Source organism: Cryptomeria japonica, chromosome 1 (assembly GCF_030272615.1).
Source record: "Cryptomeria japonica chromosome 1, Sugi_1.0, whole genome shotgun sequence".
Lineage (NCBI taxonomy): Eukaryota > Viridiplantae > Streptophyta > Pinopsida > Cupressales > Cupressaceae > Cryptomeria > Cryptomeria japonica.
This window is the reverse complement of record NC_081405.1, coordinates 250674621-250700151: the sequence shown is the minus strand read 5'-3', so window position 1 is coordinate 250700151 and position 25531 is coordinate 250674621. Positions and strand designations below refer to the sequence as shown.

The following is a 25531-nucleotide window of genomic DNA, read 5'->3' as shown; positions in this document are numbered from 1 at the left end:
GATGGTGTAGATGAGTGTATAGATCAATACGTGTGTTGTGCTTACCTGATTATATCATTTGCAAAAGTCAATGATGCGAAGTTGTGATAGAGAAAGTGTGTGGTGCTTACAGCAAAGTTGGTTGCTTGAGACAAAGATTCAAAGACATCTTTATATCTAGAGATTGTTAGAAGCTATGTTGCCAAAGGCCTATTCATTCTTGACTCATATATTCATGTACCTTGCTTGAAGATAGTGTCTTCATTGCAAGCTTTGTATCTTGCCCTAAGGCAATGCATTTCAACCTCAAAGTCCTACAAGGAGCAATGTGCTTCCTTGGTAGTGAGCCTAAAATATAATTGTAATCATTTCTTATATTATGAGTTAACTCCCACTTGGTTTTTTCCTGATTGGGTTCTCAACGTAAATCTGGTGTTCTCTTGTGCATAATTTCATTATTTTATCTTTCATTATTGTTGGCAAGAGTAAGGTTAAATTGCCTGTGGATTGTGGAATAAAGTTTTTCATCTAGACTAATTCACACTCCCCCACCCAACCCTCTGTCTTAAAGTGTGTTCAATAAGATACACCAAAAGATACAATTGTAATGATGATATTTGAATATTTGCACCATTTTCCATTTAGTTCTATAATCATTTTGGGAGAATATTTTAATGCAAGTACATATTGACAAATGATATAATCTTGTGCAAAGTGTGGTTCATTTACTTAGCCTTCATTTATCCCCATACATGTTCCTATATATTTATCTACATATAATGTAACATCCCTATACAAACTACATTTATTGCACCTATCACAATCAAACATCAATTCTATGCAAAGAGTTTACTATTTTACCATCCCAAGTATATAAGTCAAAGGTTGATCTTACATCTAGAGATTTAATGCCTATCTTTTAAAAATTTTAATTCAATTTTCAACCAAATCCTACCCATTCCACTTATTGGTATGAGCTAGCTAATTTTTATTTTTTTACATTAAGTGCTTATACTTAGGGCATTCATGTTCATTCCTTTGAGATCATCTCACATTCAATCATCCTCTAACATTCTAGAAGCATTCAAGAAGCGATCAATAGTAGAACACTTGCATTTGAGTGTCTTAAAATGTATATGTAATATTCATTATAGAACATTACTTTGTTAATCTTTGATAAATTGATCTAGAACAATTTTCCTTACGAGATATTGACAATCTTCAAAAAATATTTCTAAATACTAAAAATGCAAAACTTAAAAGATCAAATCCAAGTAATAAAAGCACATATCCATGGATGTAGAAAAAATCCTAAGGTGTGAACTCAACCCAATCAAAGAATAAGCCCTCCCTAAAATACAAGGCATCATTTGCCAATCCAACTACAATCAGCTTCATCAAAGTTACATATCTTTAATTATCGAACTAAGTACCCATATTCTCTTTGCATTTACTTTCATAAACTACAATTGATTATAGAATCCAAAACCATCCTTTTAAGTAATGCTATATTAATGCTTATGTGATTGCATCATATTGAACTAAGCCTAGATTATATTGGGGAAAGTTAATTTCAGTTATAAAATTAATATAGATGGCTTTTTCTATTATATTAAATAATTATAATTAAATTAATATTATTATTTATTTATATATGTGTGAAAGTGTATACATGTATATATTTATATATTGACATTAAATAATTAAATATATATAATTAACAGAGGTCTAAAATATAACATAATATAAGACATTTAAAATTACCAATTACATTAAATATTTAATTACTAATTATTCACTTCACTTACAAACTTACTCCACTCCAAACCACAACTCGTTGTCGTTACTTGGTATTTTTGTAGCATGACCTGCACCGCTAAGTGGAATTGGGGGAATGGGAGAATTTATCCCATTTTTTTTTCGTACAAATGGAGACCTCTACAAAATTCTCTCTTCCAGCAATTTAGTTTACAGGATTTAGATTGATAATTATAGTGAAAATAATAATACATTTGATTCTGGATTGGAGAATAGGGTAGCTTGTGGGCACCTTAAAGTAATGCCAAAGGGTAGAAGATAAAAGGTTTGTTGTAAGCTTGGAGCCAACTAACCGTTTCGGCTTTTCTTGGTATCAAAGTAGTAAGGAGCATTTTTAATAATTGTACCCTCTGAAACTCTCATGAAATTTATTACGATAGCATTATGATGTAAATGCTTGTGAGACAGTATTCTAGGGAACTAATTCCAGGATAGCAAATAAAGCTAGGGAGGTCGAATCTTGTTGGACTATATATTTAGTTTATTTTCATCTAATATAAGATTCATATTTAAAGATTTTGAGATTTTCAAAGGTAAACATAGTATTGTGTATCTGTTGTATCTGAAATTTTATTTTAAAATTCCAAGTCTCCTGCGAAACCTCTCTTCATGGTATTATAAGTCTCCTGCGAAACCTCTCTTCATGGTATTATAAGATCAAATAGGGCTCAGATATTCCAACTTACAATAACTGGATTAGTTATGATTAGATAAGCACAGGAAGGGCTCAGGCCCATTACAAATCAGCCATCAAGGTAAATGGAGCTAATCTCACAAGAAGTGGGACAAAGAAGAAGAGAAAGAAAGCCTTTGACCAGAGCTGGGAACCAGTAGGAGACAATCCCAACCCTAAACAACATAATTCTCTTTTACCACCCCCAAAAGAGTAAGGGAGGGAGGAGGAGGACCTTTCCTCCTACGAACTATCATCTGAGCAATACTATCATCCAGCACCCATTATAGGGGGAAACAAGAGGTGACCCCCCAACTAGAGGATCAACAACAACCAAAGGCAGGGTTTCAAGATTATGAGGCATATCATCGACCACTAGAGAAGATGGTAGCTGTGAGGGAGCATCCTATGAAGCCAAAGATGGACTAGGAGCAAGAGGAATCATGGTAGGAACATCAGGGCATGACAGAGCCACACCCGAAACTAGAAGTTCAATAGAATCCTGGGCAATGCCAATCTCCTTGAAGGTAGGAACCTCAACAGTTAAGTGATATTCCTTAGCATCCTTCCACCAAGTAGCAGCACCTTTTTGATGCAACAGAGAGCAATCTGAAGCCAAGTGACCAATAGCGAAGCAAAAATGACAACAAAAGGGGAGGCCCTTGTAATCCAGTGATTGCGTCCAAGGCATGTCCCCAACCATCAAAAGCACATCCCTATGAAGAGGTTTGGAGATGTCGATGTCAACTAGAATGCGAGCAAAGGTGGATTTTCCCATGCAAGGAGTGGAATCATCAACTTTCAAGCAACGAACGAGTTGTCAATGGCCTCGTTACAGGTTTCCTCCTAGAATTGAAGAGCAAGATTTGACAGTTTGACCCAAACTAAATGCATAGTAAGTGGTTTGATGAGGGGATTGTTGCAAGGTGTGAGCCCTTGGGCTCCTTGTGTTGTGCAACGCAGCACTCGGATTTGCGACATGGATTCACTGACTCTCATGGATTCATTAAGTCTCGCGGTTGTATCGATCATTAACAGGTTGATCTTTTGGTGCAACGAGAACCGTGTTTTCAACAAGTGGTAACAAAGCCTAGGTCTTGGGTTCGAACCCCTCGCTTGCACTAGGAGGGGATTGTTGCAAGGTGTGCACCCTTGGTCTCCTTGTGTTGTGCAGCGCAGCACTCGGGTTTGTGACATGGCTAAATAGCCTCCCATGGATTCATTAAGTCTCGCAGTTGTACCGGGCATTAATAGGTTGATCTTTTGGTGCAACAACAACCGTGTTTCCAAAAAGGACTAGAGGGAGTCCAAGGTTTGATGGAAGGAGAATGCTCTCCCTGAGCCCAAGGTTGTCCCAGCACCAAATCTTTGTCATCAGATGAAGAAAAGGCAGCTATGAAAAACCCTTAGCATAGTGAAAGAGCTTGATCTTACCAATCGCCAAAGGCTTCCAAGAGGTCTAGACCTAGTTGTGCAGGTCAAGAAGAGTACGCCAAACAATGGGGAACCAACACGCCTTGGTAGAAATCATCATTATCTGCAACAGTCCTCGCCACAAACAATGACGAGTGAGAATTTGGCACAGGAAAGAGCTCGGAACACTCAGTGGGAGCAAGCAAGGCCAGACCGAGCAGCATGAGCATGATTGCGAGTCTTGGTAGAAGGGTTAGACCCCAAGAGAGGGCCTAGGCGAGCCCTAGGACCAAGTTTCGCAGCATCAACACCTTGCCCTAGACTGAAATCAGTCACATCCATGAGCACAGAGCCCAAATTGCCACCAGGAGCTGTCATGCCAGAAAGAGCCTCAACTGCACCTGACGCAGAAGGCCTGAACACATCCACAGAGGGAGCCACTGAAGGGGATGCACCAGTGAGAGCAAGAGCGGCCTCTGCAAGAGGGGAAAACTCGGACACAAAGCACAAACGGACTTTGAGCAGGAAGGGCATTTTTCAATGCTTGAAAAGATTTCTATCAAAAACTGCATTAGTTAAGAAGCTGCTAGGTTATACAATTTTGAGTTTTATAAGTAACATGTCATAAACTAGATAAAGCCACTCGATAGTAAATGCTGAGGCTCAACTCTTCCAATGAAAATCTGCGTTCATAAAATAATGGTATCCATTTATTTCCCTACATCAATCCATGCAAGAAAGAAGCATAACCAGTGTATCTCATCTATAAGCTCTATGACATTCAATGACTTCCCTCTATCAATACATACAAGAATCAGTGAAACCAGATTGTAGAGTATAAAACCCTTTCTAATTCAGTGTTTTAATTTGGTCCTTAACAATCATAGAACTGAACTATTGTTGATCATTGTCTTTTAGGATTTCGCATGCTTAAGATGTACTTGAATTTTAAAATTTTACTCAGATGGGTTGCCCTACCTCCTCCCGGACATTAGAAATTTGACTTCCATTACATATGGTCAAATGACTAGAAATGCTTTCTCCTTCATAGGCTATCCTGAGGGATCAGCATAATATTAGAACATATCTTATTAATCAACGTTGACAGGTAGCAACAGAAAGATCTAGAAAAGAGGAAATGGAATATTCCTCTTCTGATGCTTGGTCGAATTTCACATTTACTCTTAGCTTGTGATGTCGGTTGGAATTGTGAAATAGCACTCTTCCTTCCATTCCTGCTAAAGCATCTATGAGTTGTAAACTTTCTACCATAATTATGTCTTAAGAACATAAGATTTCCAAGTCATAAATTAGTGGACAATATGAACATTCAGCAAATAGATACAACGTGGCTCACCTGAAGTAAAAGAAAATATTCTTTTCGAAAAACTCTCAGATATTTTATTAGCAAAAAAAATTCCTGAGAAATATTATATTACAAGTTCAGAGGGAAGCTATTTATGCTCCAATATACAATCAGCTTGATTTGTCAGCCCAGATGAGAAAAAATAAATTGTTTTTGGATATAATCAAGATTACAACTTTAGGTGTAAACTAACAAGAATCACCAGGAAAATGAGCCTGCTCCTAGTAAAAATATCTCACTTTCAACGTCTCGCAACCATTGGCAGACACGATTGCAAACAGTTATTGCTGAGCTCTGCATTAAATCCATGAAATCAATCAGTCTCCTTAGAATGGCATACAGTACCCTCTACAAATTCAACAAAAAGACAGTTTACTCACAAAACCTAATTGATACAAATTCTTTTCTGGCATATTTTTCCATCCTCAATATTGCATATTTTACATGCATATAGTAACAGAATGATCAATACAGATTCAAAAGTAATTTTTGTGTAGTGGCCTTTATGTCATGATTCTTTTTAAGGCTTGAAGGACACATGACATGATATGCCTTCTATCCACAATATATATATAATCCATGAAATCAATCAGTCTCCTTAGAATGGAATACAGTACCCTCTACAAGTTCAACAAAAAGACAGTTTACTCACAAAACCTTATGGTGGTCAAGAATTGATACAAATTCTCTTCTGGCATATTTTTCCATCCTCAATATTGCATATAGTAACAGAATGATCAATACAGATCCAAAAGTAATTTTTGTGTAGTGGCCTTTATGTCATGATTCTATTTAAGGCTCGAAGGACGCCTGACATGATACGCCTTCTATCCACAATATATATATATATAAATAACTGACTTTACTGCTCTGTACTCTGCAGATGTGCTTCCAGGCCATTTAGAAACAATCTAGGCAATTAATGTTCCCACCGAATTGCAGAGGCACATAAAATGGAATGTGCTGGAACTTGAACATCAAAACACATAAAGCTATAATACAAGGATATGCGAATTAAACTGCTAAAAGCATTGCTCTATTCTAAAACTTTTATTTTCATTATGAGACACAGATTCAGTGCTGGTGAGGATTAACTAGTCGTCCATTTACTCTAATTTTGCATATGTAATTTGACATGTGATTTGTACTCTTATAGAGAATATGATCCTCCAGAAGAAATCTCAATCTAACATTAAGATAAAACTAACATGGATTAAAAAGGGACAAATCTTTCAACAAATAGATTCTATTTACCTCATTATCTGTAATAATGTAAGCCAATTATTTCACTTGACCAAAAATGTTTTTTAAATAGAGGTCACAAATGTATAGACTCAGAAACGGCATATTCAATCAATATGATCACACTTTTGTGATAACATACCTTTTCAGCCAGTGGATCAAAAGCTGCATAAAGCTCAAAATCCTGAGTAATCCAGCATAATAGAACTGCCAATGTAAAGTAAACGCATCAAATGGAGAAAATCCCATGGTGCACAACTTAAATGTCTACTTTCTTAGAAAGGAAACTAAAAGCAAACGCAGAGTATATTAAAACACAAATTGTTTCCGTTGTAGCACAAAGTACGTTGTGTCTAGGCATTGATGCAAAATAAAATATTATTGGCAATATCAAAGTCAACTGTACACAAATATAGGTTATTATGGAGACTTGCAAACCTAAACCAAACCCGACAGAATCAACATTGTACAGTTAAAAATTATGGAAACTTGTAATCTTAAAAATAATTATAGGCCAAAGAGACGACATAAACAGAAAATACCTGGATAGTGTAAAGAAATCCAACAATAATCTCAGAAACAGTTATACTGTACCATGATTTCAATCATTGACAATAATACATGCAAAATATAAAACTATTAAAATATAGCCATGATCACTTTGACATATTCTCTTATGTAATTTAAGATTAAATCATGATAATTTGACATATTCTCGAGGCTCAAATGCAATCCTGCAGTTATTAGGACAACCTGAGTTCATAGCTTAGCAATAGATCTTAAAAACTAATTTTGATTTTGATATTGTGAGGGTCAAGGTTCAAATGCTATTAAGTGGTTATGATTATGTTACCACAAGGGTTTCCAAAGGTTAGCAAAGAAGATGAAAGAAAAGGATGTTACAAAATAATTATTATATAACCAAGTTACCACAATAATAACTGGATAAAATGTCAAGATCTGAAAGGTTATAAAGAGGGAAAAAGGTAAAAAAGGTCAACAAAAATGGAAAGTTGACAAAATGGTTAAAATTCATTGAGATTAAATCTAGGGATTCATGGGGCCACCTTCAAATTTGGCTTTGCCATGTAAGGTTGTCTTCTAATAAATAAAATGTTTCCTCAATTTGGCAGTATTGAGACTTTGTACATGAGTTGGTTAAGCTTTGTTTTTACAATCATGGCATATCGAAAAAATATTCAATTGATGTTAGAAAAAATTGTAAGCTTTTAATCTATGTTTCAGATCACACTCCATGATCCATTGTCAAAAAAGGGAAGAATTTGAGAATAAGATTGCAGAACTAGTTACTTAAAAGTAAAAGGAAAGGAAAGAATGAAAATCAAGAACAATGACAAGACAACTAAAAACATTAGAAAACTCAAACAAGAAGAAAAGCATAAAAGATAAAAATTGGAACAAAATAAAACAAACAGGAATTAAGAATACCTTAAAACAAAAGGCTAGTAATCCAAGGACTATACTAAAAAGGAAGAATATTAAATAACATTAATAAATAGAATTTAAAAAAACCTATGCTCCCTGGGGATGCGTCCCCTATGATTTTTGCCTCATCCCCTTTAGGGAACATTTCAAGGACTCAGGGATGGCTCGGAAATGTCTGCCCCCCATCAGGTCCCAAAATCGAGGAAGTCCCAAAAACTTGGCATGGAAGGCAAGTGACGCCACGTGGCAGTTAGCCATCTCCTACGGCCCAGCACTATTTTGACATTTTTCTAATAAAAAAACACATTTTTAAATTTTAAAAAAGGGATGAGCAAGCCCACAAGAACCCCCCCACACCTTCAAACAAAACCTAGATCTATCTTACATATCTAAACAACCAAAAAGAAAAAAAACATAGTCATTTTGACATTTCTAAAATTGTGGTGAAGAGCAGTAAGAGAAAAGCAGCAGGTTAAAGAGGAGCGAACAGCAGTTGAAAGAGGAGATTAGTACATCAAATCTATTGCATTAGAGGTAAGTTCTTCATATTACTTTTGTTTTTTTTCAATTTGTTTTGCATTTTTTCAAGTTTTTTTCAAATTTTTAACACATAGGAAGGGCATTGTGAGTTTATTTTTCCTTTTATTTGAACTTGCAGCTTTGTTTGTAATTCTTAACCAACAAAAATCATGAGCATCAGTTGTAGTACTAGTAGTGCTAGTGAGGAGGTTGAGATTCAAGTGGAAGAAAGAAGTAGAACTCATAGAAGTATAGCAGCCACTAGGGGTTCTTCAGCAAGTGGGAGTGTATCATAGCCAACAAGTTCAAACCTTTTGATTGTCCTTCCGAACTACTTAAAAACTTTGCAAAAGGGCCTTTTCACTCCAAGAAACCTCTATTACAATTTGCAATACGGGTTGATAAGGATAAGAAAAAAAAGGAAGGGGGGGGTAGAGAATGGCTTTGCCATTTGTGCCACAAAAAAATAGGAGCAGCTATACAAGAGTTTATTATCATGTTTTGTGGATGGGTGGTAAAGAGGTGAAAGGTTGTGAAATTATAACTCCAGCTCAAAAGATTGAGGCATCTAGATTGCATATGGAATGGGAGGCAAAAAAGCAAGGAACTTCATTGGAGAGTTTGCAGCCTAGTGTATCATTGCCTACAAGATCCATAGATGTTGGAATTCATGGGGAAGAGGGTTCTATTTCTGCTTCTACTAGAGGAAAGAAAAAAAAACAAAAATGTTGCAACTATGTTTAACACACAATTATGAGATGTGGCTGAGTTCTGTATTGCCAAGTTTTTTTATCGCTCATGCCATACCATTTCTTGTGGCACATTCACCATATTTAAAAGAAACGTTCAAAGATGTGAAGCTGTTGGTACTTCATTTGTTCCACTTGCAAAGCATAAGCTACACACCACCCTCCTTGATAGAGAGTATTCCAAGGTGACTGTGTTGATGGAAGATATAAGACAAACATGGATAAGGGATGCATGCTCCATCATCATGGATGGGTGGACTAATATCATACATTGATCACTCATCAATATTATTGTCACAAGTTCAGCTGACTTCTATTTTCTTAGAGCTATTGATTGTTCGAGGAAAAGGAAGGATGCAACCTTCCAATGTCAAATTTTGAAAGATGCCATAGAAGAGGTTGGAGCCTCTAATGTCGTGCAAGTAGTGACTTATTCAGCTTGTGTAAGTTAGCTGGCTTAATGGTCGACGGGCTCTTATAAGCACATTTTTTGGACCCCATGTTGTGTTCATGCATTGAACAATACCTTGAAGGACATTGGAAAGATAGATTGGGTGAAGGTAGTGGTGTCAAAGGCTACAGATGTGCAGATGTTCATTTGCAACCACACTTATTGCTTTGTTTAAGACATTTTCAGAGAAGGAATCCCTCAAGCCCATGGAGACTAGATATGCCAGCTAATTCGTTTTGTTTAAGAGGAGGCTTGAGGTCCAAAGGGCTCTATAATTAATGGTGGTCAATGCAAAATGGGGTAGATGGCAAGAGGCAAGCCCATCGGAAGGAAGAAGTGTGAAACAAAAAAACCTTAATGATGGCTGGTGGTCCACAATGAGGTAAGAAAATTGCTGATTTTATCATTTAATTTTTAAAATTTTAATTTAATAATTTAACATTTATTAAGGTTTCTAACTTGTAAAACATTTCCATTCTTTTAAATGATTTTAATTTTTGTAACTTGTTTGCACTTGTCGATATGTTTGCTCCTTCATTGACCCTATTGTGCAAGTGATTAGATATGTTGATATTGACTCTCCTAAGTCCCAACATTGGAGAGATTTATGAAACACCTTTGATAGCATGCTTGTATAGATCCAAGCAAGCAATTCATAGCAGGGACCCTAATTTGGGATTTTATGAGGAGCATCTTAAGCCCATTATGACACAATGGTGGAACATTATGAACACACCGCTTCATATGGCAGCCTATGCTCTCAATCCCAAATGGTATGAAGCAAGACCTAGGAGAGTGCCTCCATCTCATGATGAAGAGGTGAAATAAGGCTTCATGAAGGCCCTTGGGAAAAAGTATACTGAAGAGGAATATGCTTTACTTTGCACACAATGGCTTGCACTTGTCAATCTTTGTGGTCCAATCTTCAACAAAACGGAGGCAAGGTTGGATAGAGCTACATTAGCTCAAAAAGACCCTATTGGATGGTGGATGTGGCATGGCAAGGATGTGTAGAATTTTGTGTCTCAGATCAGAAATCAGAATTAATAAAATGAATTTCAGATTAAGTAGGCATGAAAACGAAGCAAGTGCACAAGAGACTCAAAACATTTACCCTGGGAAAACCTCTGATGAGGAAAAACCCAGCTATAAAGTCCCACAGGTCTAACTATGTGTTCACTTTAAATTGTAACAATACAATCCATAGATAGGGCTTTTGTTACAGCACCTTAACAGCAAATAAGAGCAGCACCTATCACCTTCAGTTTTGTGTAGAATTCAGAGAGCAATGTTCAGATCTGATTAAACAAAGTCTACAAATCTTCTTCTTCACCAGCATACAAGCCTAAAGATGATTCATCAACCATCACCTTGGAAGGAGAGGCTTCAAAACAATTCGCACCCTTCTGGAGATAATCCGCACTTGTTTGAGCAGATTCGCACCTTTCTTTTGAAGAGCAGATCGAACTTGTTTTTTTTCATTTGCAACCAAAATGTTCTTTATTTATATGAGTTGTTGGGGATGCAATATGGGGTCGGCCTCATAAACTTTGGCGCCAAAAACCCTTTTTATTATTTTGCCGAAAATCCTTTTGGGGCCACACGTTATATTGTTTGTTTGATAAGGTGAGGCGTGTTCTCCCTTTAGGGTCGGCCCTAAAGGGACACGCTACCTCTTGTAGCGTGAGGGCCCAGCCCTATTTTCTTCCATAGTTACAAAACAACACTCCCTCTTAACTAGGAAGAAAATGAATACATAATCAGAACCTTTAGAGTTCCATCTAGCACACAAGCATAGAATGGATCTAGCACACAAGCATAGAATTACATCTTCCACCTAGCACACAAGCATAGGATGGTTCTAGCACACAAGCATAGAAAGTGCAATACACAAGTGGGTCTTTATACAATTACAACCTTCCATCTAGCACACAAGCGTAGATTGGAACCTTCCATTCTTGCACACAAGCGAAGAATGGACCATTCTTGATCCATAGTGAATTACTGAGGTTGAGGCTCCCTCTCAACCTGGACTTCATTTTCCATAATACCAAGTCTGTCTCTGAAGTATTCAAACTTCACTCTGGACAAGGGCTTGGTAAGAACATTTGCAACCTGTTCATCTGTGCTGATATACTTTAGCTGAATGGCGCCTCTTTGAACCATATCCTGAATGTAGTGATAATGAGTTTCCACTTGTTTTGACATGTCATGAAATACTGGGTTGACAGACATCTTTATGCAACTTTGATTATCACAATGAATGGTAGAAGGACCACTAGGTTGTCCAAACAATCCAACAAGAAGTTTGCGGAGCCATATTGCTTCTTTGGATGCAACAAATGCTGCACTGTACTCAACTTATGCAGTACTTAATGCTACAGAAGATTGTTTTCTACAAGCCCAAGAGATTACTACAAATCCCAAGCTAAAGCAGATACCCAAAGTACTTTTCCTGTCTTTGACACTTCCTGCCCAGTCTGAGTCTGAATAGTTTTCCAAGGAGATTGAAGTATTGAGTGAATACTTCACTCCATAACCAATAGTGCCTCACAGATATCTCAGTATATATTTAGCTGCAACAAGGTGAACATGCTTAGGCATGCTCATGAACTGACTGAGAGCATTCATTGCATAACAGATGTCCGGTATAGTGTTAACTAGATACATCAAAGATCCGATCAATTGCCTGTACTCAGATAGATCTGCAAAATCAGAGTTAGCTGTAGAGATGTTCAACTTCTTTAAGTTAGATTCCATAGAAGTAGACATAGGTTTACAATCCATCATTCTAAATCTTTTCAAAATATCAATAGTGTACTTTCCTTGACTTAGGATAATTTCATTAGATTTTTGCCATACTTCTAACCCTAGGAAGTAATGCAGTAACCCTAAATCCTTCATTTCAAATTCTGAGGCTAATTCTTTCTTACATCTCATAATCAACTTATCTTCACCAGTGAGAAATAAATCATCCACATATAAAACCAGAATAAGCATATCATCATTGCATATTTTAAGGTAAAGATTAGCATCAGCATCATTCTTACAAATCCCTAAGCTTAGTAAGTATTTATCAATTCTTTCATACCAAGCATGAGGAGCCTGTTTGAGTCCATATAAGGCTTTCTTCAATTTGCAAACATGAGAGTCTCTTCTATGTATTACATAACCTTTTGGTTGCTCAATGTAGACTTCTTCCTCAATAACACCATTTAGAAAAGTTGTCTTAACATCCATTTGATGTAGTTTCCAACCTTTAGCTGTAGCAATAGCTATTATAGATCTAATAGAAGTATATCTAGCAACAAGAGCGAATGTTTCCTCATAATCTATTCCTTCCTTTTGAGAAAAACTACGAGCTACAAATCTAGCTTTATATTTCTCAATACTACCATCAGCATTATGCTTAATTTTAAATAACCATTTAGAGGAAACACCAGACTTACCTTTGGGTCTAGGTACAATGTCCCAAACATCATTCTTGATGATAGACTCATACTCTTCATCCATGGCTAACTTCCAAGCATGGTGATCCATAGCTTCTTCAACATTGTGAGGTTCAGACTCAATAATGTCGCACATTACTAAAATGTAGTTGGCATGATTTTGAGGCCTCTTGCTATCTCTGAAGGTTCCTCTGGGAGCAGAAAATCTTTCAGCATCTTGAATGGTGTTTCTAGCCCAAAGTGGCCTCTTCTTGCTGACCACAATATCCTTAAGTATATCTGTAGAATCCATGGGTTCAACTGGATCATCCTGAACTTCCTGTTCTAGGGGGTCAACAGACTCCTTCTGTATCTCAGGGTTAGTATCAACATTTGATTCTTGATTTTCAGTCACAATATTTATCATCATCAGATAATGAACCTTTAGATCTTTTGAATGCAATATCTTCTTCAAAAGTTACATCTCTACTTACCTCAACATACCTTTGACCTGAAATGTAGATTCTGAAGGCTTTGGAAGATTCACTGTATCCTACTAAGATACCTTTCTTTCCAGAGGGATCCAACTTGGTTCACTTTTCCTTAGGCACATGAGCATACACAGGGCTCCCGAAAATTCTTAAGTGGTTGGTGTCAGGTTTGATTCTTGTAAAGGCTTCTTCAAGAGTTACATTCTTTAGAGCACGATGAGGACATCTATTCTGAATGTAAACTATTGTTTTGGATGCCTCTGCCCATAGGAAGGGTTGCAAGTCTTGATCATGAATCATGGCTCTTGCAGTTTCAACGATGGACCTGTTCTTTCTTTCAGCAACTCCATTTTGCTGAGGATTGTAGGGAACACAGAACTCCCTCTTAATTCTTGTCTCAACACAGAAATCATAAAAACTACCTAAGTTGTACTCACCTCCATTGTTAGACCTTAAACATTTAATTCGCTTTCCAAAAATATTTTCAACCAATGCTTTGAATTCTTTAAATCTATTTAAGACTTTGTCAAATTCTTTAGATTTAAGAAAGTAAATCCATGTTTTCCTAGAAAAATCATCTATGAAGATAACATAATAAAGGAAACCGCTAGGAGAGGCTACAAACATAGGACCACATAGATCTGAATGGATAAGCTCTAACCTTTCTTTAGCCCTACTATCACTTTTATGAAATGGACTCTTCACATTCTTAACCATTGCACAACCTTTACATGCATCATCATGGGATAAACTGAGTTTAGGCATACCTTTAACCATTTTACCAAGAGTGGGGAGAGCTTGGAAGTGCAGATGTCCAAGTCTTCTATGCCATAGCTCGCATGATTCAGGAGCCTCATGAATGAGGGCTTGAACTGGGTTAGCTGCAAGCTTATACAAACTATCATATCTATTTCCAATAACACGAGCAGATTTGAAACTAGATTTCTTAGACCAAGCAAGTACTTTACCTTTAGAAAATGCTACTTGCAAACCCTTATCTTCTAAAGCAAAAATGGAAATAAGATTTCTTTTAATTCCAAGTACAAAAAGAATATCACTGACTTGTAAGGAAATACCAGAATCTAGTTTTAAAGAGGTAGTACCAGAACCTTATACGGAGTATTGAGCATCATCACCAATTACCACATGAAGATTGGTGTCCTTTTCTATCAGATCTGAAAGATGTTCACGGTAACCTCAAATGTGTCTGGAGGCTCCACTATCAATTATCCAAGTATTACTGTCTGTAGGAACATTGCTTGATAAGACAGAGATAAGAAGATAGTCCTCATTTTGTTCAGAGACCATTTAAATTTGCTTCCCTTTCCTTAGGTTCATTCTGACAATCTCTAGCATGGTGACCATACTTTTCACATCTGAAACAACGAATGTGAGAGGAATCTCTTGACTTCTTTCTTAGATCGTAGGAAGGAGGTCTGAAATCCTTGCTTCTCTTATCTTTCTTCCAATTCCCACCTTTCTTGGACTTAGCTGTAAGAACATGATTATCATCTTTGTGAGAGTTCTTGTGTTTTCCCCTCACTTCAATGCGGGATTCCTCTTCAATGCAATCAGCTTGAAGACGCTCATAGTTGGGACGTTCAGCTTTCCCGTCAATGCTACAAATGAAGGGATCCCATTCATCAGGTAGACCATTTAATGCAATTAGAACAAGGTCTTTGTCTGGAACTTCACAATCAAGAGTACTTAAGTTTATCCTTCAGTTCATTGATCTTCATAAAGTAGGTCATGATTGAGTCCTCTTCTTTCATTTTGATATGAAGTAGCTACTGCCTTAGAGCAAGGGCTCTGCTAAGATTGTTGACTTTAAACATTCCTTCCAAGTGTTTGATTATTTCCCTGGCTGAACCAAACTTCGATATGACAGTAACAAGATGATTTCTGGCGGATTCAATGACGATCTTCCTAGCTTTGGCTGAATCCTTCTTGAACTGTTTTAGTTCCTCTGCATCTTTAGGAGGGGGCAACTTTTCTTCTTCAACAAATTTGAGGAGCTCATTCTCCTCAAGTATGAGCTGAATGCGAACTTTCCAGGCAGCAAAATCAAGGGCTCCATCAAATCTGTCTTCACCCTTCAAACGTGACATTTTAATCTGAAAACAAACAGCAACTAGATGCAACAAAAATGACCTTACTGAAAGCTAATGTTAGTATAACCTGGTTCTGATACCATGTAGAATTTTGTGTCTCAGATCATAAATCAGAATTAATAAAATGAATTTCAGATTAAGTAGGCATGAAAACAAAGCAAGTGCACAAGAGACTCAAAACATTTACCCTGGGAAAACCTTTGATGAGGAAAAACCCAGCTATAAAGACTCATAGGTCTGACTATGTATTCACTTTAAATTGTAACAATAAAATGCATAGATACGGCTTTTGTTACAGCACCTTAACAGTAGATAAGAGCAGCACCTATCACCTTCAGTTTTGTGTAGAATTCAAACAGCAATGTTCAGATCTGATTAAACAAAGTCTACAGATCTTCTTCTTCACCAGCATACAGGCCTAAAGATGATTCATCAACCATCACCTTGGAAGGAGAGGCTTCAAAACAATTCTCACCCTTTTGGAGATAATTCGCACTTGTTTGAGCAGCTTCGCAGCTTTCTTTTGAAGAGCAGATCGAACTTGTTTTTTTTTCATTTGCAACCAAAATGTTATTTATTTATATGAGCTGTTGGGGATGCAATATGGGGTCGGCCTCATAAACTTTGGCACCAAAAACCCTTTTTATTATTTTGCCGAAAATCCTTTTGGGGCCACACGTTATATTGTTTGTTGTTTGATAAGGTGAGGCGTGTTCTCCCTTTAGGGTCGGCCCTAAAGGGACACACTACCTCTTGTAGCGTGAGGGCCCAGCCCTATTTTCTTTCATAGTTACAAAACAACAGGATGCACTGGAGTTGAGGTTATTTGTCGTTCATCTTCTTTCAAAAAGTGCCATTCCTTTGTTGCAAAGAGGAATTGCTCCGCATACAACTTCATCCAATCAATCAAGAGGAACAACCTTACCTGTAGACGATAGGAGAAGCTGGTGGTTGTACAAAATGCTTTACAGCTACAAGTTCGCCACTCCTGAGTATTGTCGAACTCCAGCCTTACATTAGGATGTTGATCCCAAAGACACTATACAAATCGATGAGACACATGAGGGATTGGTTGGGGTTCCATTGCCTAAGGCAGCCCCTTATACTAGTAGTGACTCAAACTCGAGCTCCGGTTTTGACTTAGAGCTACCAATTGCATCTATTGATTAAGGAAAGCCATATATTTTCTTAGTTCTATGTTTATGTCATTTTATAGTTAAAACTTGGAGCCTTTGGACATTTTTGTTATAATTCTTATATAATATGTAATTGTAAATGCATTAACAATGAAAGCAATTGAATTTTGTTAATTTGCTTGTCAATTCTCATGTGAAATCTCAATTCAAGTCTAACGCTATTGTGTAAGCTTCTACAATGTCTATGATGAATGCTTTATCAATGTTATGAAATGAATATTTAAAATTTCTCTATATTTTTTAACAATTGTCCCGTCATCCCTTAAAAAATAGCCCAAAAGTACCCCCGTACTGGAAACACGTCCCTCCTTCCCTTGCCGTTCCCATCCCCAAGACTTGGGGAGCATAGAAAAAACAAATAGGAATTAAATTGCTATTAATTACACTAATTATATTAATGTTAAGAGTTGTAAATGTTAATTACTATCAATTGCATAATTACAATTAATGATACTAAAAATAATATTGGTCAAAATTTAAATGATTAAGAAGAAACATGGAATCAAAAGTTTACATATAAAACATGGACAGAGCCAAAAAGCACACTAAACTTATCTATTACATGGTGCAAGTCATTATATGGCACTAGACAAAACAACTCAATGAATCACTTCATGCTTGTACAATCTTTCTCAAACTAATGTTACAATTTCTTCAAAGCTTTAAGGGAGACAAGGAGGTTATGGGTTGTTTCTACGCTACCATAAAAACTATGGAACCAAGCCCATAGTCCAAAGCAAAGACCATGTCTGAGATTGATATCTATAAACATGCATTAGGATCATTTTTTAAGACATATGCAAGTCAATAGTTGCACAACAACTATGCCAAGTAAAATTTGCATTCTTCAAAACATTGGTTTAAATTTTTGTACTTTTTGTTATTAAACATTTTAATTTTTATCATTCCTTATTCATGGTAGAAAATTTTTTGGTGCTGAAGTGCCAATCTTCAAAGGTTTCCCACCCAAGTGTTAAGCTAACCATGCAGTGCTTTGGATTGTGAGCACAATTATAATTTGTTTTAGCATATACACTTTAAAAAATGTAATAGGTTGCCAATTAACAAAGGTTTAATGAACTTGTATTTGTGCATTACAAGTTAAAACCTCCATCTTTGTCACAAGAAAAATATAGCAGCAGAGCAAGAATTAACCCCTATTGAGCTGGAGTATAATTATTACATTTGAGTGGATGATCCAAGATGACAAGCCCACATTTATAGAAGAGGATCATGCATCAGTCAGTCAAACTAAACATGATGTTTGTCTCGTAACACTGAGAGAGATGGAGGAGCAAGTCTTTACAGGTCAAGATATACTGGTCCAAAATAATCTTTTTGCTACCTCTAATGTGGATAGAATGGGACCTGTTGGTGTTTCCAACTGATTGTCCATAAATTCCTGTAAGATTGCCAATTCTTAATCAGCAAATCCTGGGTGGTCAACTAACAGAATTCAACAAAAATTGAAATCCTCTACACTTCTAGCTTTGCAGGACCAAGGTGGTCTCCCCATTCAATGCCTGATGATCTCATGGTATTTGCTTCAAACATTGCTTCACTCTTGGCTTATCAACTTTCATTTAGCAATTGGAAGCTGATTCTAACCTAAGCCTACACCTAACAATAGGAAATTAAAAGAGATTTATCATTTTAGATTGTTTCAGAACTAGATTTGAATACTTAAACAAAATGGTGCCTAAATCCAGGGTAATGGAGTCAAGATGCAAACCATAAGCATATCCATGCAATAGAATTAACTCAAATCATTTAGACCTTAACATTTGTTGGTTAACAGATTTTGTTCCCTTCAAAATATAACAATATGACTCCTTGCCCTGGACTAGGGAACAAACTACTAACAACAGTTGGAGAAGTTGTGTTTGTTTTGCAACTTCCCTCTAAATTTTAGAGGTACAGCTCCCTCTTATGATGTAAATTTGGGGTTTTCGAGTATGCTTTTAACCAGAAAGCAGGAGAGGCAAACTTCACAAAATAAAGAAAAGAAAGAATAAAGCTAACCACTCATGATCTCTACAACAAAGTATAAAGACCAATGACCATATGTTTCAAATTCAAATCATCCACTAGCATTCATGCAAAGACTTCTACTAATGAATGATGGTTACATACGGAGATCAGCAACGGGAATATACAAAATATCTGATGAAGATTCACAATAATGCAGAAAACAACCCTTCACAACAGCACAAAGTCTGAATCAAGAACTGATTTTTGCAAAAATCAATGAACCATTTCAGATATAAGCATTGAAGATAGCATCAAATATGGATTAGAATTCTAATCGAAATAGCACAAAGTCTCCTTCAAACAGAATTTCATTAAACTTTCATAATCATGAAAAATTACTGTTAATTGAAAGCCAGATCATTATCAATATCAGCCAAATCGGAACACACCTAACACTGGTTCCTACCATCATTAAATAGTTCAACAAAAACTAATCAAAGATAACGGCTTGTTGGAGACAATCGGTTAAAGAAAGTCTTAAACATAACAACCAAATAAATAGTCCACGAGGACTAATAGTTTATGAGCCAAGATTAAAATTAAACAACTATCTAGAAAGCAAGGAATTAAACAGCCACGCCCCCATCTGTTTCTTCATCTTCCAGCTCCACGTCATCTGCTGCTGCTTCTTGACTTGCTACTGTTGTATCCGTTACATTTTCCTGTAATTGTTGTGCCATTTGTGGATTTAATCTCTTTCTGTATGCCCTGAAATTGGAGAGAATTGGTGGTATATTTTATGTTGCAGGCTCGGTTGTGGTCTTGACTCTGACTCTCCACTTGGCAATTTTTTGACTCGCCTGACCAATTTTGCCAAGAATATCTTGAACTTCTTCATTGACAGGGTTTAACAGTAACATCATGTCCTTCAAGCGCTCGAGATTTGGATCCAGCGTTAGTTGTGGAAAGACTATCCTCTACCTTCTAGCGGAAAGCTCTCCTTACTATTTCTCCTCCTAGCAACTCCTTCCCGTCATTACTAAGTATATTGACACCAATTGTATCAAAGGAACTTTTCAGGTCTCGCCGAAGATTCGTGTTCTGAACTACAGAAGCAGTGAGATGTGATTGAAGTTCATTTGTAACATAGTGTTTCCACTCTAGCATTTTCATCCAAACAATGACATTATCTACATCAGAATTATCAATGATATGTTCTGAATCTAAAACATTTTGGGGCAATTTGGTAACCTCTTGCATTTCCAGGAGGGCAACAACCAATCTACCAGTTTCCTTCCTTGTCTTTTGCAACTTGATCCGATGAACACTAATCATTTGATTAAGAGTGTCATAGTTTCTCAGGCCATGCTCGATGAATGATAGCCCTTTCAGAATTACTCGACTAGCCCAACTATCTACTGCCTTAGCTATAGCTTGTGATCATTTGACAATTTCTAACTTATTGATAAGTTCAGTGATGGATACCTGTTGTGACCTATTTCACACATCTCCCCATTGCAAATGGGGACCCCTTGTTTTTTCTTTTTAGGGTTTTGGTTTGGCATTGCAACTGTTAATCACCAATCTTTTTACAATGAGGAGTTAGAGTTTTGGGGTCATTCCGGGCCAGATTGAGAATTTATGCTCAGAATTAAATTTGAACACTACCAAAGTGTTCAGAAAGTCTGAAGGACGAAAAATTGCAATTGCTTTGAGTCATTTCTAACAACCTACTATTTTTAGAAAATTTTGTTTTTTCTGCTTTTTTAAAACTAGCATCTGCGTTTTGTTCTTTGAGCTATTTTATTACTACCCATTTTGTCGAAATTTGAAAATCTTGCATCTAGATATAAAAAGTAGGGCTTCAAAAATTTTGCTTTTTTTTTTACTTTTTAGATTAGGGTTTTGTTCTTTAGGTCATTCTCATCCTGCCCATGTCTTTAGATTCGAAAAATTTTGCTTCTAAGTGTAAAAGCAAGGGTTTGAAAATTTTGCTTTTTTTTGAGATTAGGGTTTTGATCCCCATGCCGAATTATTCCTACCCATGTTCTCAGATTTCAAAAATGAGGTCTCCAAGTGCAAAAAGCAAAATGGAAATCCAAATTAGGGTTTTTGTCCAAATGAACCAGCAAGGTATGAACATGGCATGAACATTGTTGACCAAGTCAAAAGAAGGCAAGTGGAATGGCACATCAAAAATTTCGTCCAGGTTGAAGAAATAAAAATGGCAGACAAGTTCAACAAGGTTCAAGAGTAGAATGGCAGACGATCAATTAAAATGTGGCAGAAGTTTGAAAAGGATCAATTTAAAAATTGTCCAAGAAAAATTGTTCAACAAGTGTTAAGCTCTTACCAAGGGTTAACTAACTCATGGCAAGGGTTACTTAACTCCTGCCTAAGGTTAAGCTTATTCATGCACCAAAAATGTCTGACAATTTTCAAAGTGCACGACAATTTTCAAAGTGCACCTCATGTCCAAGCTAGAAATTATTTCCAAGTCCACTTTAAAAACATGGCATAAGGAAGATGTGCGAAATTCGCCAAAGCTTGAGAAAGAATGTAGGGCCCACTTAGGCGAAATTGAAGATGGCATAGAATAAAAATGATATAAATTTCCTAGTTGGCAATAAAAGATGGCATGGCATACCAAGAGAATTAAAGATGGAAAAGTATGATGACTTGGCATTTTAACAGTTAAAGTCACAAAAAAAAACATTTGTGACATGCCTTCCTCAAATTTGAATTTCTAGAAGGAGATTTAAAACAAATAAAACTTTCTAAAACATGATGGAAGCTTCTAAGGATAAAATTCCAACTTCTTAGAGGGAGAATAAAACAATAAAACTTTCTAATTTTTGAGAATCTTCCAAGCTTCCTTCTAGAAGAAGGCAAGGAGTTTAAATTTCCTAAAGATAGAATAAAACAATAAAGCTTCTAGAAGCAACTCAAGAAGCTATAAAGACGAGGTTTTACCATCACTTCTCTTTGCGAAATTCAAGAAAATTGGTAAGAGTGATCAGAGTAAGCAGCTCAAAAAACTTAAAAGATTATCAGAATCATGCCAAAATCTGATCATATTATCAGATTAGTCTTGCAGAGATAAAGTAAATTCAAGGGTTTGAAGGAAAAAAATTCGAATTCTTCAGAGGAAGCAGCTCCAAAATCCAATTAGATTATCAAATTTTCAAAAGAATTTGGATGAGAAATAAAGCAAAATCAAGGGTTTGAAGGAAATATCAAATAAGTTCAATATTTTCCTCAAATTTGCCATTGATAACAGTTTAAGGGTGAAAATCCTACCTTGACCATCTCCAGAAGAAGGAATAAAGCAGATTCAAGAAAGAAGTTCGAATTCTTCTTGAAAAACACTCCAAAGTATGATTAGATTTTAGGAGGATTGGCAATATAAAGCAAATCCAAGGGTTTGAAGGAGACAGTCAAGAGATTTAACAAATTCGCCATTTACAGCAGACTAAAGGTTTGCTAATAGTATTCTGATTTCACCATTAATCATCCTTGAATCTACATTGGGAGAAAGAATCAAAATCTGCACATAAACTCCTCAGAAACCTTTCAAATCTGCAAGATGATACATTTCAAGACATCATCCCAGTTCGCCAAAGTTGGAGCATAAGCCTATGCCCAAAATTCACCGAGGATGAGCTAAAGTAAGTAGCTTCCAAACATGAAGAACATGGAGAAGCAATCAGAACATGATCAGAGACAGTAAAATTTGCCATGAAGATAAGAAACCAAGCATATCAAAACCAAAAGTTCACCATGTTCACAATAAATTTGCTTAAGGCATGAGAAAGATGTCTGTGTGAAAGCCAAGGAAACTCTGTGCAAGTTCTGTCATGAACAGCGATAAGGACAAGTAAATTGAATTCTCCAAGTTCAGAAATCAGATTGGCATAAAGCAAATTCGCTTGTGGCATAGCAAGACTGTTTGAATTCTGTTCAAACCAGTCGAGAACAGCAGTTAAAGATGAACACAAAACAGTAGATTGGCCTGAGTAATTTCTCTCAAGACCGCCAAAATTTGAAGGGAAACATAATAAGGTTCGCATGATAATAAGGAGAGAAGGCTTGGAGAATGATCTTCTAAGCGCTTGACATGGAAAGAATGAGTAAAGCTTGGTGATCAGACCTCCAAATTTGATAAGCACAGAGACAAGACAATATGTCTTAGCATATTCCAAGCCTTCCAAGTTTGTCTTGATCAAGGAGAAAGTTGTCCAAGGTCTTGTCCAATCAAATAAAGCACAAATTGAAATGTGTCCAAGGATGTGGAAAGTCAATCCTTCCATGTTCGAGAAAGAAGATCATCCAAAATTCACTGAAGAATAAGACATGTCCAAGGTCTTGTCCAATTAAATCAAGAGCAAATAAAAAATTGTTTAAGGATATGTGAACTTTGCCCTGCCAAGAGGAAAGCCTTTGAGCATGCCAAACAATCCAAAGCATGAAATTTGTCCTTCCAAGAACAAGATGGCCTGACAAATTGGAAGACAATTTGTCTGATCATACTTCCGAAGCCTGCCAAGATGACATGACAAATACCAAGACAAATTGTCTGATTATATTTCCAAAATTTGCCGAAGACAAGAGGACATGCGACTGTCCGAACTTTTCCGATCCATCAAACATGAAGGATGATTGTTCAAGAATATTCCAAGACCGAGGACAGGCCAATTGACATGAAGTATGCCAAGACATAAAGACTGACACAAATTTGTTCCAAGACACAAACCTTAATATGTCAAACACATTCAAGTTCCTGGTTTAAGACAGCCTAAGAGGGAGAAAACATAAATTGGCACATTCACAGTCAGGACATAAGACAGGACAGAAAATTGTCCAAGCAAGTTGATCAAACTCAAACACGAATTTGTCCAAGGCATAAATGGAATATGTGAAGATGCTGGATCAGTAACCTCAAAATTTGATCCATTAAACAAGAAGATAGTAAAGTTGGCACGCCATGAGGAAAAACGAATTTTGACAAATTCACATGAAATCAGACCAACAATCAAGCAGGAAAATAAATTTGACAAGCACATGAAATCAAGGGTCAACCAAACGAATGGGTTGATAAAAGTTTGATACATGAAAAATGGAAAGAAATTCCACATTTCTTGAAGGATTTCATTTCTAAAGAGTCAAAGACAAGCTCCCACACGCAACATAAATTGCCGGCAAGAAGAGTATTCCAAACAAATTTCCATACTAAGGCAAATTTTTCGGCACAAATTGGGGAATTCAAGTCAACATGTCCAGGTTCATTGAACACACTACCTCTCAGCAGAAGAAGGGGGTGCAATCCTAAAAGATAGCACCTTGTGCCACTTGTCTCTCATCCGACGGATATTTGACCTATTTGGGGAAAGTTTGATTAGGGTTAGGTTGTTTTAATCTCAACCGTTGATTGGAAATCAATCCTGGCCATTGAATTGTAATAGGGGAGCCTATAAATTGAGCTCACCCCTCATTTGTAAATCATGGGAGCATGTTGCAAAACATGTTGAGATAAGCAATTGTTGCTTAGGATTTCCAAAATTATAAGTAATACTTTGTTCGAATTGACGCTGAATATTTCCCTTATTTTGGAGTGTGCATGGTTCTTATCCCTCATCATAGTGTAGATTTTATTTCATGTATGTTAGAAGAATGAAGGATTTGATAGTTTAGATTGGTGAAACTTTTTGCTCATACTTTTGTTGGATGGATGATTTTCATTCAATGTGTAAAGTTAGCCTAAGCTTTTGATGTGGATGTTTAACTTCTACTTAGAATAATATTGTTCAATTGTTGGTATTATTCATAAGTGTGAAAATCTTGAGCACAACCTTAGAAGATTGCACATGCTTTGCGTAGTTGCCCTAAGTGTGGCGAAACAAAGTGTTGTTATTAGTTTCACCCAGTATTTACCGTCTCTTGAATTCTTAGGAATAGGTTAGAATTTCTAAACCCTTATCTCTTTTTCAATTTTCTTGAAATTCATGATCCAAAACTCAAATGATAAATCTCCATTGTGAATTGAACGAGCCAAGCGTAAGTCCCTTTGTGTATTACCAGCATATCACAACGCCCATTGAGCTTATCCACATGTCAAGACCTGACCAAAGAAACGTTGGAATCGCCATATAGTCTTCTTGCAACCTTAGCATAAGTGGTGGTTTTTCAAGAGAGGATAGAGTATCCTTGGGTATTTTATTCTAATGTTCGATATATGATAAAACGTACACCAACAATACCCCGGAGGATGAACTGGTGGCAAGATTCTCAACTGACCAGGTAAATTGGATGAAGGAAGTAACAGCATCCACATATTGCGCAAGCTCTTGATTCTTCCTCTTTGCGTCTTTAGTTCTCCTAGACAGAACAGCAACAAAATGCTTAGCGTGGTAGATATCTCCCTCTATTGCTGCAGGCCCCATGTCAATTCTGCTTATATTAAATTCTTCTTTTGTGATCTCCTGTTTAGTCTTGTCTGCATTGGTGTTTCGTTTGCGGATCCACAATCATCCTAGCCATCCGCCTTGCCTTTTTAGGTTTAGGCGTCTCTCCTAGCAAGCGCGTCATTGTATCAACTCTAATTTCAGTGACTGGTGAATATTGTTTCCTTTGCTTTTCAATTGCCTTTTGAAGCCATGGAGCGAATGAAGTATTTGTCGG

The 25531-nt window shown here is 36.6% G+C and overlaps 1 protein-coding gene across 2 annotated transcripts in view; it reads right to left on the bottom strand.

Moving 5' to 3' along the window:
* Positions 1 to 5258: 5258 nt before the first annotated feature.
* The window catches only part of LOC131053683 (vacuolar fusion protein MON1 homolog), a 104593-nt gene continuing 84320 nt past the window's right edge, over positions 5259 to 25531 (bottom strand). For both annotated transcript variants that reach the window (XM_057988286.2, XM_057988287.2), the window contains 2 exons: positions 6634 to 6698; positions 5259 to 5543 (listed from right to left, as the gene is read on the bottom strand). In XM_057988286.2, coding sequence (XP_057844269.2) covers positions 5448 to 5543; positions 6634 to 6698 — 161 coding nt within the window. In that variant the 3' untranslated portion in view covers positions 5259 to 5447. The remainder of the gene's footprint in view (positions 5544 to 6633; positions 6699 to 25531) is intronic.